At 47.4% G+C, this 16,626-nt stretch overlaps 1 protein-coding gene across 1 annotated transcript; it reads right to left on the reverse strand.

The window, feature by feature from the left end:
- Nucleotides 1-4,289: 4,289 nt before the first annotated feature.
- LOC121875271 lies at nucleotides 4,290-8,291 on the reverse strand. The gene is made up of 5 exons (XM_042379732.1): nucleotides 7,287-8,291; nucleotides 7,036-7,139; nucleotides 6,301-6,413; nucleotides 5,411-5,520; nucleotides 4,290-4,933 (listed from the first exon to the last, which is right to left on the reverse strand). Exons 1-5 carry the CDS (start codon nucleotides 8,052-8,054, stop codon nucleotides 4,379-4,381), a joined length of 1,650 nt encoding a protein of 549 aa, XP_042235666.1. The 5' UTR covers nucleotides 8,055-8,291; the 3' UTR covers nucleotides 4,290-4,378.
- Between the last annotated feature and the right edge of the window lie 8,335 nt (nucleotides 8,292-16,626).

Genomic DNA, 16,626 nt, shown 5'->3' on the forward strand with positions numbered 1-16,626 from the left:
GAGCTGTGTCAGGGCTGTAACGAGCAGGATGGTGTCCCGGCGCTCGTTTGCTTGTTCGCGTCCCAAACTTGGGGGGTAGACGTCTCCTCCGACATTGTCCCACCCCCTTCCATTACTTTAGGTCCCAACAAACTCCAGGTTGTAGATTCCACTAAGCTCCTCGGCGTCACCATATACAACAACCTAAATTGGAAACCACAGGTCAGTGAAGTTGTCAAATCCTCCAGTTTCCGTCTCCACCTCCTCTGCCTACTCAAGTCCCTCGGAGTTCCTGCACCCGAGCTCCTTAGTGTTTACTCAACATTCATACTTCCCAAGCTCACCTATGCCTCCCCTGCCTGGTCTTCCTCCCTAAATGCCACACAACGTAAACACCTAGAAAAAGTACAAAAGAGGGCATGCAAGATTATTCTCCCCCCTTCCTACTCCACATATCAAGAAGCGCTCAACACACTGACCCTTTCGACTCTCAATGACCATCACCACGACCTCATCTGCAAATTTGGTAAGAAGCTTCTGCACCATCCTCGACACCGGCTCCTACTACCATCTGAGATCCCTAGCCCGTGAATTGCTGTTCGACACCACAACCGCATCCAGCCCATACGTGCACGAACTGATCGCTATAAGAACAGCCCAGTCCCATCCATTGTAAAAATTATCAATAACTTGTAATAAACCAGTGTATTCACGCCCAGTAAATCCTACTTCTTGCACTGTCACTATGTTGAAATGACCTATAGTTTGAGCTTTTCTCCATCTAGTTAATATAATTCTTATTTGTATCACTTATGTTACTTGCATATTATTTGTAAATCAAAACCCATTCCCCAATTATGTAACTGTATATTGTCAGCCTTCTGGCTGCTATGCTCTTTCAATAAACCGCTAATTATTATTATTATTTATTAGACGGAGGTGAGAGCGTCACTGCCGTCTCGACACACATCAGACACTACCCAGCCGTCAACACAGATGTACTTGCACCCCGCTGTTCGTTCAAATTCTGGTTGTGTTCTCATCTGAGATCTTGGAGTCATGGGCTGATTCCCCAGACCTTCACTATTCGGCTGTCAATCTCCGTACACCTGCTCCAGCTACTACCGCGGCTGCCACGTCATCGCCACTTCCTCCACGCCCTCTCCACCGTCTGTGCCCGGGCGTTTCTCCTGTGTAGCAAGAAATCGCCCGCTTACGACAAATGAGGAAGCTGCCTTTACCTCCCTCCCCGGGGTGGATCACTGCTTTACTGAGAAAATATTTCTGTTCATTGTTTGACTCCCGTTAATTGTTTGACTCCCTCAATTGTTGACTCCCCTTAATTGTTTGACTCTCTTAATTGTTAACTCCATTAATTTTTTGACTCCCGTAATTGTTTGACTCCCGTAATTGTTTGATTCTCTTAATTGTTTGACTCCTTTAATTGTTTGACTCCCGTACTTGTTATTTGAAATTTGTGTGAGTGGTGTCAGAGTTTTGTATTATTTTCATAGTAAAGAGATGTCAATCTCGAACGGTTGTTTGTTATCCCTAAGAAAACCATGGTTCTTGACTTTCCTTTTATAAGATCCTGATTAGGCTGGCAAGGGATTCGTATCCCTAAGTCCCAGGCCTTTACAAAGGGTCAAGACGTACCTCGCGCTCCTCTGGGTGCAGCCAGGTCAACTGTTAAGTTGGCCCATACCAACTCCCTCCCCTGAACTCCTCCTCCCCACCTAAATATCAACAAGTTGTCACCAGAAGGTACAATTTCATTTAGTAAAGAAATGGAGCCAGTGTTGAACAGTGGTGAACAGTGCTTAAATCAGTGAGAACAACTCAACATTAACTGTGAGACATACCCAAGTTAACCTTCACACAGTGAGGTCCCAGGTACCCAGTGAGATCCAACAACAACTAGCGCTGTGTTAATCCGTCCACAGGAAGGCCTGGGATCACACCTCACTCATTTAACGCCATCTGTGAGGGAATTACTACACCACGTCAGGTCCCTCATAACACCTTCTGTGAGGGAATTACTACACCACGTCAGGTCCCTCATAACACCTTCTGTGAGGGAATTACTACACCACGTAATGCCCCTCATAACACCATCTGTGAAGAAGTTACTACACCACGTGAGGCCCCTCATAACACCATCTGTGAGGGAATTACTACACCATGTGAGGTCCCTCCTAACACCATCTATGAGGGAATTACTACACTACGTGTTTGCTGTTCAAAACTTACATTAATCTGTATGTTCACTGTATGTTCTTTTACCTTTCTCTAGTGAAGATTCAGATTTGCCCCCGAGGGGGCTAGTTTATTGGGCACCCCCTTACATCCTGTGCAAGGTGAAGCGCAGAAGCGTTTACAGCGCCCAACAGGGAAGTATGAAAAGTTCATACTTGCCTTTATGACTCGTACATTAAGGGCGTAAAAGCCTGAAGGGTAATAGGTTCTGTCAAGTTACATAAAGTGAGAGAATGATGAGTGTGTGGGGGGAAAGTTCCCGGTACATTTTATCTGTTTATGGCAAAGAGTGGCAGGTCCCTAATAATGTCAAATGCCAGGCCTGTGACTAGGAGGAGGGATATCTGGTCTGGGAGGGAAGAGGTGTTGGTAATGGCTGGGGACCTATAGGAGGAGGTCATAGGGCAAGTGAGGATGTAGTGAGAGAGGGTGTGAGAGTCGGGTTGGCCACAAAGTTTACAAACAGTGCGGTGAGGCTCAGGGTTGCCAATGTACTCCCATAGGTACCTGTACCCTAGGCGCAGTCTCATGTATATAAGCTGTTGAGATCGAGTCAGGGATTGATATTCTTTGCAGTGGCGGTTGTCGTCACCGGTTACAGCGTCATAGTGGCATAGTGTGACGCTACCCCGTTGTTTCAGGTGTGTCCAATTTTCGTCGAATCCTTCTCGTTGTGTGGCGTGTATGCGAGATATGAGATGATTCAGGGAGAGGGCGAGAGTGGCTTCAATATCTTCTTCTTGTGTCGCTTCTTTGGCAAGTCGATCCACAGTGTCACAGGCAGTTATTCCTATATGTGACAGGATCCAAAGTAACTTGACACGGATGTCATCAGTTTGTTCTAGCCCGGCAACGGCGGCTAGGGTGTGTTGGGCGGCAGGGGAGGAGGGGGAGGGTAATTTGAGCCTCGCTAGCGCAGAAGTGCTGTCACTGATTATAAGGAGGTTCCGGCTTTCAGTGCGAGCATAGGTCGCCCCCTCATGAATGCCCGCGAGGATGGCTATGCTTTCAGCATCAGTGGAGGAGGCCCAGTAGTGGACCCTGATTTTCCTGCAGGCCTGGCGCTCAGGAATCCACACAGCTACCCCAGCGCTGCCCAGCGTGGGAACAGACCCATCACAGTAGACGAGGATAGGAGGGTGGGAGGTCTTTAGAGAGGAAGCGACATCATTAATCTGCTCAAGGCAGTTAAGTTTGAGCATATACCTCAGTTGGGTGGATTTACGACCAGGGAAAGTGTGGACGACAACATCAACACACGGGGAGGTCCACAGCGGTAGAGGCGGATGAGTGTACTCGGGAGGGAGAGAGGGGTCGAGGGGGTGTAGAGGTGATAACGCAGGATGTCAGCAGCAGTGTGGACGGGCCAGAGTTGAGAGGGAGAGGGGAAAGTAATGGGGACAGGCCGTCTCTAATGAAGGCCTTTGTTAAACCACCAATGTACGAAATAAGACACTTATGTCCAATGTATATTTTAAGCCTTCGGGGTGCAGAACATTTACAATAATCCGTTAATTGTTATTATTATTATTATTATTATTATTATTATTATTTGTATTATTATTATTATTATTATTATTATTATTATTATTATTATTATTATTATTATTATTACACAAACACACACACACACGAATAAGGACGCTTCTTCAAGCTAAAATCTGTTTGTAAGTTTCCGGATTTATTGTAATGTTGACTACTTCATTCGGCAGTAAATATTGTTTCAAAAACTTGAATGTTAACCTCTGACAGGCTATCACGTTCTCATATCATAATGTTAACAAAAAACGTTCCGATATCCTAATGTTAACACACTTAATTATTATTTTACATAAGCGTCATAATTTTTATTGAATCAATTATTTTTATGACGAGTGTTCCTTAAAGGTGAGTAGAGGGTACCTGACGACACTGAATAATGATAATAATAATAATAATAATGATAGTAATGATAAAAGGTCGTTTCTTCCAAAGTTTATTAACTTATCCCTAAGTTTTTACAATACATTTTTATACTTATATGAAAGTAAATAATTTTCTTTAGAATAGTGATAACATTTGTTACTCTTTATCTGGGTCAATGTAAGTCATTAACGGTGGTAGGCAGTGCAGCGTGAGGCTATGACCAAGATCGAATGCCTCTTCAGTGACAACAAACATTCGTATGTGGCTGCGTGATAGAGTTACACATAAGGTTAAATAGCATGGTGATTTGGTCAGACAGCACGTCCTCTCCTACGTGATGGTCGTCTGTACACCTGAGGTGTTCACTGGTGTACACGGAGCTGTCCACCAGCCCTCGACGGTACAGTTCCTCACACTCACTGATCCCCGCCAGGTTGAGAGGCACACCAGTGTCCCACCACCACACTCCACCACCAGTCTCTCTGGGGTCCAAATGGTCTCTGTTGGTCCTGGTAGTTTGTTGTATCGCAGTGTTGGTCGTGGGACCCTGGGGGACGGGGGAGTGCTGTTGTAAAGACCCAGTGATGGGTGTTGGAAAGGTGTAAGAGACGTGGGGCGTGGCAGGAGAAAGATGGTGGTCTTTATACTGACGGAGATAATACTGGAACAACATCTCGCTCCAATCGAAGGTGGCATCCCCTAAGATTGACATCTTGTTGTAGATTCTTCCAGTATTACTGAGCTCCCTGTAGCGACCCTGAGACACCACCAGCACCCGTGTCCTCTGAGCGATCTGAAATCAAAATAAATTTCACGGAACTTTGTGTCCGTGGTTACCGTGGCGGGGTACCAATACACTGAGTTGTCCTTCCTTAGTCGAACTCCCAAACAGACAGTGTGTGACTAATCCAGTGTGAGGCATCAGTAGTTTTACCACCTTATTCTGAATGATTTGCAGTAAACACAAACAAGTTTATAGTTATTAAGATGAAATTCATAAATACCCGACTGGTTAACTGATAATTACCAGAAGAAAGGGAGAGATGTATAGTACAGTACTAGTTGTGTTTCAACCTGTTATAATTTCATGTCGAAGACGAGTGACATACAAAAGATAAAAATGAAAAGATTGAGAAATATGAATGGATGGAGAGGTAAAAAAGTGAATTGGTTAATTCAAGGTCGAGTAAAAGTGAATTGAAGGAAAAGACATTAGCAAGGTAACGGAGAGGATGAGGAGGTGAGGGAGCGACCACAAGGACTTACTGACCTGGTGTAGGAGAGGGACGACCTGTTGATGCATCTCTCTCAGGACCTCCAGCACGTCGGAGGTGGAACTCCTCCTCATCATCATAAGTAGCATCATCCACGAGGTGTAGCCTGAGGAAGTGGACGAGTATAATACACCCTGTCTCTCATCTGTCTTCCTCTCTCTAAATATCCATCAATTTGTGTTATACCTGGTGTTGCTTGAGGACAGATGTACTACACTGACTTTCTATATCTATGGGAGTAGCTCCGAGGAAAAAGTATCCTATACATTTCATCCCTATAAGAGTACCTTCAGTTAGGGTGAACCTTATGGTGGGTGTGAGACAATCTGCCGTCACTGAGATGTTAACAAAGGTAAGATAAATATAATGATAAACAAACCACGACGCTACAGTATGTACACAATTGTACACATATGACAGAAAAAAGGCTCATTTCATTATATACATACTATATACTGGAAAATTAAGTGCATTAGTTCGACTTTCAGATACTTTACTTTCGATAAGTTTTGGCGCGATCGATGAATTACGTTAGATAATATTAGGTTTGGTTTAACATTAATAAACGGGAGTGAAATCAAAATTGTTTTCACACAAAATATGTAGAGAACATTATTGTATTGTACATAAGACAGTAATTATCTATCGTGATTCTACTTAGTGTGTAAATATTTTTCATGTTTAAAACAGAAGGCGGGGCCAATATTATGACACCTGCTTATTCAGACAGCAACTGAAGCTACGCCAGACGAGCACTCGCCCGCCTCCTACCTGCAGGTCTTACAAAAGAGTCTACCTTATAATATCATGGTCTTAAATTCTACCCCAGACGAAGGTTCGCCCACTAACTGCTTGCAGTGGAGGTGTTGTGGGGATGTTGTCTTACCTATTATAAGGATGTGAGGGAGGGAGTCCTCCCCCCTGGCCCACCGACTTAGTTGTCTCAGTTCCTTGGTCTCCTGAACCTTGGAAGGCGTTACCTCCATGAACGTCCTGAAACTGTGACCCAATTACTGACGGCTGTGGCTTTGACACCAACACCAACAACGGTGGTAACAACAACAGCGCTTACTACAGAAGAGATAACAACAGCATCAACTTGAGAAATAACAGTAAAATAATCTCAATAAGTCGGCGACAGTCAGGCAGGGAATAGAGTGACAGCAGGTAACGGTAACAGCTACCACTCGTACAGCTGAGAGTATCAACAATGACTTATTCTTAGACCAGCTGCAGGAAGTAGTTAACAGCAGACAATAGAGAACAGCAGCAGAAGCAGTACTAACAGTACAGCTGTGAGTCGTGAGGGTCATGCACTAAAAAACAGGGAGTAAAAAACATATTAAAACAAAATTTCAACATAATTAAACATCACAAAAGATGTTAAGTAGGACAAACCCAACACATAAGAAAACTTATGCAAATAATGACTATAAACAACGTAAACATCACATTTAAGAAACATTTCCAAGTAACCATTAGAACATCTCAAATAGAAATGTAACATCACATATATGACACATATTGTAAAATTAACCATTAAAACATTCCCAGCATAATTTTAACATCACTCAGTAACCATGAGGCACCATCCCAACATTAGTAAACACTCCCGCCAGACCTGAAGGAGACACGGAGGCGCGGGTGTACAGATGTGGCGGCCTCCATGTCGGTGTGTAGCTTAAAGGTGGTCCTCCTCATCTCCTCGTAGCTCATGGTTGTGTTCTGCGGCCACCAGGGATGACAACTATGAGTTTTTATATTTATTAATATATATATATATATATATATTTATATGTCAGAGTGAGAAAGAGAAAGAGAGGTTTGTATATAATCAGTCAGTGAGAATATTCAGAAGTATCAGTGACTCACCAGAAGGTGGATTAGGTACCGATATTCACTGTCGGTTCTCTGAAGAAACTCAAAAAACAATGCCCTGATTTTTGAATCGCCCATAAAAGCGATCCAGAAGGAATTGTTGTTCTTGAGTCTGTGGGCGAAGCAGGCGGTGACGGAGGGTGGGTGGTCAAAGGGCACTATGGCACAGGGCACGTAGGGCAACACTCCGCCGTTGGCATCAATCCTACTGTTGAGGCGGAGGATGGGTGTTTGACCTTCCATCCTCTGGTCATCCTCTTGACTCTTGTTAGTGTTGTGTTCAAAGGTTAAGAGTGTAGGAAGCAGCGCCGCCAGACTGCGGTAATCCTCGGTGGAAGCTCCTGACGACGACGACCTCTTCTGCAGCAGGTGTCTCACCCCTTTGACACCCGCTGACAGGTGTTGGTCCCCCCGAGGGTGTAGCGGCGTCCACCTGTCGCTCGTCAAGCTGCTGTTGTCTGCAGGATATTGCAGCAGGTGAGCCGCGAAAAGTGTTTTTTCATCTGGCACCCCAGTGATGGTGAAGAGGGAGCGACACCTGTTTACTGACACACCTGTCTGGCCTGTTTCTCCACTGTAAACAAGTGGTCCTCTCCTCTGCTCACCAGCCTCCTCACTATATATTTCACCATCTTTGTCACTCTCCTTAACATTATCCTCTTGGTAAACGCTCACCAACAAAACAAAAATTATAAATGACGCTGTAACACTTGTTTTATTACAACACTTTTGCATAAGATTTGTTCGTAGCACAAAGACCATCTTCCTCGAGCAGGGGTAAACCGTTTGAAGGGCAGTGTCGTACTTAGATATTATATTCTGGTTGACGCCAGAAGATTTTATTCAGCTGAGAGTAACCACTGCCACTCAAAGGGTTAACAGCCACACACAGTGAGGTGAACACGAACCTTTTCCTCATACCTTCAATATAAACACAAACTTTTCCTCTTCCAGTGTTCGTTCACCTGGGTCTCACTTGTACTTATCTAGTTGCTGAATGTAGATGGAATTGTTCTCCAATAACAACAAGAGTGACTCAGAAATCATCAGTGAATTATGACACGAGAGATAATGTATGATTGTGTGACTTGTGTTTTATATTGTGCCTGACGGAGGTAGCGGCCACCATCACCACACACCGAGACGAGTGCAGCATGTTGACCCCTCACAGCCAAGTCTCAGCCGGAAACACCTCAGTTTATCACTTTGGAATTTCCTATAAATTTCCTTCACATCCAATATGGCCGTCAAACTCCAAAATGGTCACTTTAATGCCGTTAATTTACATTGAGTTTCTGTAGCTTTTGTTTGTCTTGGTTTTTATATTTGTCTAGTGTAGAGATTTCTGACATGAACTAAATATTTATACACAAATACTTAGTAACGTTTAAGTTAGTTTAAACAGGCAAATGTAATGCTATAAATTGACCAGGTTCTCCCTTACACCTACATGGTATACCTACACAGTACACCTGCATGGTACCCCTGCACCTTACACCTTCACGGTACACCTACGCGCTACACGTACGCAGTACATCTACATAGTACACCTACACGGTACACCTACACGGTACACCTGCACAATACACCTACACAGTACACCTACACGCTACACATATGCAGTACATCTACACAGTACACCTACACGGTACACCTACACGTTAAGTTGCGATATAAACTAAAAATAACTATTTGTGGTTGGAGTTTCCTTGACACACAGCATCATTTGTACCGACCCGTGGTGACCCCTTTTGCCAAACACACACACACACACACACACACGGAATCGAGAATGCCGATCATCCAAATATGAGAAAGTTATTACCAACGTCACCTTCGTTGGTGAGTTTTAAGATGACTAAAGAGGCGGATTCGGGACCGGCAGAGTAGTTCACAGATGTTGCACATGTAGATGGCCATATGTAGTGCGGGAGGGGCGGCTGCAGCGTCTTACCTGAGTTGGCGCTTGTCTGCCTCAGTTTACAGTCGGGCTAATTCGAAAGTATTGACACCTTCTTGTGTGTTGCTCTTTCAACCGTGGAGTAATCGTCTACCAAGTGAGGGGGTCGATTTGGAACTTTTCAGGTTGTCTTAAGACTATCCTTATACCTTTTCAGTTGCCCTCCAGTGTTACATTTGCTATTCGTTAGGTGACTGTAAAGTAGCTGCTTTGACAGTCTACTATCGTCCATGCGCGCAATATAGCCAGTCCAACATAGTTGTTCATGGATAATGGAGGCGTCGATGGTCCTACAGTTTGTGTCTGAGAATACTAGCATTTGTTCTCTTGTCTTCCGATGATGGAGCGTAGACTACGTTGGTGAAAGTTTTCAAATGCCCTCAGGTGCCTCCTGTATGTGATCCATGTCTCGCTGCCATATAGCAGGGTGAGGAGGAACACTGCTCGATATACGTGCAACTTTGTAGATAATGTCACCTCCCTACAGCTTAAGAAGCGGGTATGGAGTTTGCCAAAGGCTTGTGATGCACATCTAATTCGATGTTGAATCTCTTCATCGATGTACGCGGTGGTGGACACGTGGGAGACGAGATACTGAAAGTGGGTAGCATTAGAGAGGTTAATACCGCTGAGCTGGATGGATGGTGGAGGTGTGACTGAACCAGAGGCTGGCTGAAATAGTATCTGATTCTTATGTACATTCGCCTCAAGGCTGAAGTGTGCCTACGCATCTGCGTAGGTGTTCAGGATCTCCTGTAGGTCGTACTCAGTGTGAGGGACAAGGGTGAGGTCGTCTGCATACTGAAGTTCAATAATGGAAGCTGCCGACACCTTCGTGCTTGCTTGGAGTCGTTTTATGCTGAAAACATCCTTCATCCCATACTCCATGTCCACCCGCCGGCTAAATTGTTACTGAAACGAGTGAGGAAGTCACCCAAGAAAATGGATAAGAGAGTTGGTTCCAGTACACATCCTTGTTTTACCCCTGTTTGTATGGGGAAGAACACAGACTGGGTGCCATTGTGCATGGCACTGCCGTTCAGGCTATCGTGGAGTTGCCTCACGGTGGGGATGAATTTCGGTAGGCATCTCAAATGGCTGAGGGTGCGCCAGAGGGCTTCCCTATTGACTGAGTTGAAGGCCTTGGTTATATCGATGAAGGCAATGTAAAGGTCACGACGTTGTTTCCTGCACTTTCCCTGTATCTGGCGGGCAGCACAGATAATGTCAGAGGTGCCACGTAGTGGTCTAAAGCCACATTGAGACCATGGAAAGAAGTTTTCCGCCTCAGGAAGAAGTCTGTTTCGGAGGACTTGGGCAATAATCTTGCTAGCTATGGACAGCAGCGAGATCTCGGGGTAGATGCCATTGTCTGACAGATCAGACTCAAACACACACACTGTAAGGGCTGTAACGAGCGAGATGGTTGTCTCCCGCTCGTTTGCTTGTTCGCTGCCCCACTGGGGGTGGAGACGGAGGTGAGAAGATCGTCAGACATGATCCAGCCTTCACCACAGTCGATACTTCACCCAGCTGTTCTATCGCAACTCTGGTTGTGTACTCATTGGAGTTTCCTGGGGCTCGTGGGCTGATTCCTCAGTCCTTCACTACTCGGCTGTCAACTCAGGTCACCTACTGCCACATGCTCGCCACTTCCTTCACGCTCTATCCACCGTCCATACCCTGGCGTCTCTCTTGGGTGGCTAGACATCTCCTACCAGCGCCGGCGCCAAGTAAGGAAGCTGCCCTGGACTTTCCCCCTGAGAGCGTATCACAGGTTTACCAGAACATTCTACAGGGCTGGTTAGATGGGGGATTCATCTGCAGCAGTAGGAAATACCTGTTCTTTGTTTTACTGATTGTTTTGTTTTAGGTAATTGTTTGACTCCAGTGCTGTTTATTTAATTTTTGTGTGAGTGGTGTCAGAGTTAATTTTTGTGATTATTTTCTTAGTAAAGAGATGTCAATCTCTAACGGTTGTTTATTACCCCTTGGAAACCCATGGTTCTTGGCTTTCCGCTTTATAAGATCCTCATTAGGCTGGCAAGGGATTTATATCCTACAGACCAGGCTTTTAAACACACACACACACACACACACACACACACACACACACATACACACACACACACACACACACAGACACACACACACAAACATATACACACACACACATGTCATGTACTCATACATCCTTCACCCTCACTCCTGTACTGATATGATGGATAAGTCAACCTTTTCAGATTATAAGTCTATTCACTAAGTGCCGGATTATGCGGTGCCATGTCCAGGGACAAAGAACATTTTCGGGCCGGTCTCACCACGAGTGATACTCCCGGAGCATAGGCTGTCTGAAGTTGATAAAAGTATCTGAGGAACGAATTATGTTGATAAAATACTTTTTTATATTTCTCACATACCCTCACACAGGCATACACCTCACACCAGCCTCACACTCTTACACCATTCTCACACCAGCCTCACACCTTCACAATCTCACACCATCCAAACACTCTCACATCAGACTCACACTCTTACACCAGCCTCACACTCTCACACCAGCCTCACACCCTCAGACCAGCCTCACTCTCACACCCTCACACTCTCCACCCACACACTCTCACACCAGCCTCACACCCTCAGACCAGCCTCACTCTCACACCAGCCTCAAACTCTCACACCAGCCACACACTCTCACACCAGCCTCACACTCTCATCGCAGCCTCACACTCACACACCAGCCTGATACTTTCACACCAACTTTACACTCTCATATCAGTCTCACACTCATCCCAGCCTCACACTCACACCATCCTCACAGTCTCACACCAGCCTCACTCATACCAGCCTCACCATCTTCACATCTCACACCCTCACACCAGCCTTTTTCTCTCACACCAGCCTCACTCTTTCACCAACCTCAAACTCTCACACTAGCCTCACGCCCTCACACTTGCCTCACACTCTCACACCAGCCTCACGGTAGTATCACACTCTCATACCAGCTTAACACACTCACACCAGCCTCAAACTCTCACACCAACCTACCTCGCACTCTCACCCTAGCCTCACGCTAGCATCACACTCTCACACCAGCCTCACACTCTCACACCAGCTTCACACTCTCACACCAGAAACTCTCACCAGCCTCCTCCTAACACCAGCCTCAAACTCACCCCAGCCTCACACTCTCACACCAGCCTCAAACTCTCACACCATCCTCAAACTCTCACACACCAGCCTCACACTCTCCTCAGCCTCACACCCTCACACTAGAACCTCTCACCTCTCACACCAGCCTCACACTCTCTCACACAGCCTCACTCTCTCCCCCTCACACTCTCACACCAGCCTCACACTCTCTCACCCTCCACACCAACCTCACATCCTCACTTGCCTTACACCAGCATCACCTCTCGCAGTCTCACACACCAGCCTCACCCTCACACTCTTATACAAGCTTCACACTCTCTCACCTTCACACCAGCCTCACCTTCACACTCATACCAGCCTTACACTCTCTCACCCTCACACCAGCCTCACACCCTCACACTTTCACACCAGCTTCACACTCTCTCACCTTCACACCAGCCTCACACTCTCGCACCAGCATCACACTCTCACTCCAGCCTCACACCCTCACACTCTCACACCAGCCTCACACTCAATCTCCCTCACATAGCCTCACACGCTCACACTTTCACACCATCCTCACCCCCTCACACTCTCACACCAGCATCATACCCTTTCACTCTCCCACCAGATCTCACACCCTCACTCTCTCACACCAGCCTCACACACTCAGACTCGCACCCCTGCCTCACACTCTCTCACCCTTACACCAGACTCACACCCTCACACTCTCGAACCAGCCTCACACCTTCACACTCTCATACCAGCCTCACACTCTCTCACCCTCACACCAGCCTCAAACCCTCTCAACCTCACACCAGCCTCACACACTCACACTCTCATACCAGCTTCACACTCTCTCACCTTCACACAAGCCTCACACCCTCACACTCTCACAACAACCTCATACTCTCACCAGCCTCACTCTCTCATACCAGCTTCACACTCTCTCACCCCTCACCAGCCTCACACCCTCACACTCTCATACTAGCCTTACACCCTCACACCCTCACACAAGCCTCTAACCCTCACACTCTCACACCATCCTCACAGTCTCACACACTCACACCAGCCTTACACCCTCACACCCTCACACCAGCATTACACCCTCACACTCTCACACCAGCCTCTCGCTCTCACACCAGACTCAAACTCACACATCAGCCTCAAACTCTCACACTAACCTCACACTCTCACAACCAGCCTCTCACTCTCACACCTTCACACTCTCACACCAACTGCACACTCTCACACCAGCCTCTCACTCTTACATCAGCCTCTCACTTTTGCTCAACCATCACACCCTCACACTCTCATACCAGCCTCACACTCACTCACCCTCACACCAGCCTCACACTATCACACTCTCACACCAGCCTCACACCCTCAGACTCTCACACCAGCCTCACACTGTCACACTCTCACACTAGCATGACAAACTTACACTCCCACACCAGCCTCACACCCTCGCACTGTCACAGAAGCCTCACACCCTCACACTCTCACACCAGCCTCACACCGTCACACTCTCACACCAGCATGACACCCTTACACTCTCACACCAGCCTCACACCCTCACACTGTCACAGAAGCCTCACACCCTCACACTCTCATACCAGCTTCACACTTTCTCACTCTCACACCAGCCTCACAAACTCTTACCCTCACACCGGCCTCACATCATTACACTCTCACACCAGCGTCACACCCTCACACTCTCACATCACCCTCACACCCTCACACTGTCATACCAGCCTCACACTTTCTCACACTCACACCAGCCATACACCCTCACACCCTCACACCAGCCTCACACTATCACACACTCATTTCACCCTCACACACTCTCACCCTCACACCAGCCTCACACCCTCACACTCTCAAATGCGCCTCACACTCTCACACTCCCACATCAGCTTCACACTCTCACACCATCCTAAAACTCTCACACCAGCCTCACACTCTCACACCAGCTTCACACAGTCAAACCAGCCTCACACTCTCACACCAGCCTCACACCCTCACACTCTCACAACAGCCTCAAACTTTCACACGAGCCTCACACCTTAACACTCTTACACCACCACACTCTCTCACCCTTATACCAGCCTCATGCCCTCACACTCTCACACACTCACTCCAACCTTACACAAACACACTCTCACACCACCCTCACACCTTCACATTCTCACACCAATCACACACTCTCACACCAGCCTCTGACTCTCACTCCAGCCTCTCACTTTTACACAACCATCACACCCTCACACTTTCATACCATCCTCACACTCGCTCACCCTCACACCAGCCTCACACTATCACATTCTCACACCTGCCTCACACTCACTCACCCTTACACCAGACTCACACCCTCACACTGTCACAGAATCCTCACACCTTCACACTCTCATACCAGCCTCACACTCTCTCACCTTCACACCAGCCTCACACCCTCACACTCTCATACCAGCTTCACACTCTCTCACCTTCACACCAGCCTCACACCCTCACACTCTTACAACACCCTCACACTCCTAAACGAGCCTCACACATTCACACTCTCACACCAGCATCACACTCTCACTCCAGCCTGACATCTTCACACTCTCACACCGGCCTTATACCCTCACACTTCCATAACAGCCTCACACTCTCACTCTCTCACACCAGCCTCACACCCACACACTCTCACACTAGCCTCACACCCTCACACTCTCACACCAGCCTCACACTCAATACGCCTCACTTAGCCTCACACCTTCACACTTTCACACCATCCTCATCCCCTCACACTCTCAGACCAGCCTCACACCCTTTCACTCTCGCACAAGCCTCAAACCCTCAGTCTCTCACACCACCCTCACACCCTCACACTCTCACACCTGCCTCACACCCTCACACTCCCATAGCAGCCATACATCCTCACACTCTCACACACCGGCCTAACACTCTCACACTAGACTCACACCCTTACACTCTTACACCAACCTCACACCCTCACACTCCACCAGCCTGCACACCCTTACACTCTCATACCAGCATCACAATGTCTCACCCTCACACCAGCCTCACACCCTCCCACTCTCCACACCTGCATCACCTTACACTCTCACACCAGCCTCACACCCCTCACACTCTCATACCAGCCTCACTTTCACCTAACACCAAACTCACACCCTCTCACTCTCGTACCAGCCTCACACCCTCACACTCTCATACCAGCCTCACACCCGCTCACCTTCACACCATTCTCATACCCTCTCACCCTCACCAGCCTCACACTCTTACACCCCTCACCCCCAGCCTCACACACTCACACTCTCAAACCTGAAGAGCCAGCCTCACCCCCTCACTCTTTCACCAGCCTCACACCTCACACTCACACCAGCCACACACCCTCCACTCCCATACCAGCCTCACACTCTCTCACCCTCACAACAGCCTCACACCCTCACACAAGCCTCACACTCTCTCACCTCACACCAGGCTCACACCCTCACATTCTCACATCAGCCTCACACCCTCACACTCCCATACCAGCCTCACACTCTCACATCAGCGTCATACTCTCACACCCTCTCACTAACCTCACGTACTCACACTCCCATACCAACCTCACACCCTCACACTTTCACACAAGCCTGTGATGTGATGCTGGTGTGAGATTGTGAGAGTTTGAGACTGGTGTGAAGGTGAAAGTGTAGGCTAATGTTAAATGAAATGTGAAAGGTGAAATTGAGCTGAATTCAAGGTGTGTGGCTGGTATAGTGTGAGTGTGAGATGAGGCTGGTGTGAGATGTGAGGTGTGAGCTGTGTTGAGGGGGTGTGAGCTGTTTGAGTGTGAGTTTGGTGTGAGTGTGAGCTGTGCTGGTGTGGTGAGGCAGTTTGAGTTTGGGCAGCGTGTGAGTTTGAGGCTGGTGTGAGGTGGCTGTGTGAGTGTGTGGTGTGGTGTGAGATGTAAACTGGTGTGGGAGTGTAAATGGGGTTTGAGTGTGAGGCTGTAGTGATAGTGTAAGGCTGGTGTCAGAGTGTGAAGCTGTGTGATGGTAGTGAGACTAGTGTGAGTGTGAGGCTATTTAGAGTGTGAAGCTGGTGTGAGTGTGAGGCTGGTGTGAGAGTGTGAAGCTGGTGTGAGGGTATGGGAGGCTGGTGAGTGATGGTTTGAGGCTGGTGTGATGAGTATGAGGCTGGTGTAAGTGTGAGGCAGGTGTGAAAATGTTAGAAGTGTTGTGATGAGTGGTG

This window comes from Homarus americanus, unplaced genomic scaffold, assembly GCF_018991925.1.
Source record: "Homarus americanus isolate GMGI-L3 unplaced genomic scaffold, GMGI_Hamer_2.0 scaffold56241, whole genome shotgun sequence".
Taxonomy (NCBI): Eukaryota; Metazoa; Arthropoda; class Malacostraca; order Decapoda; family Nephropidae; genus Homarus; species Homarus americanus.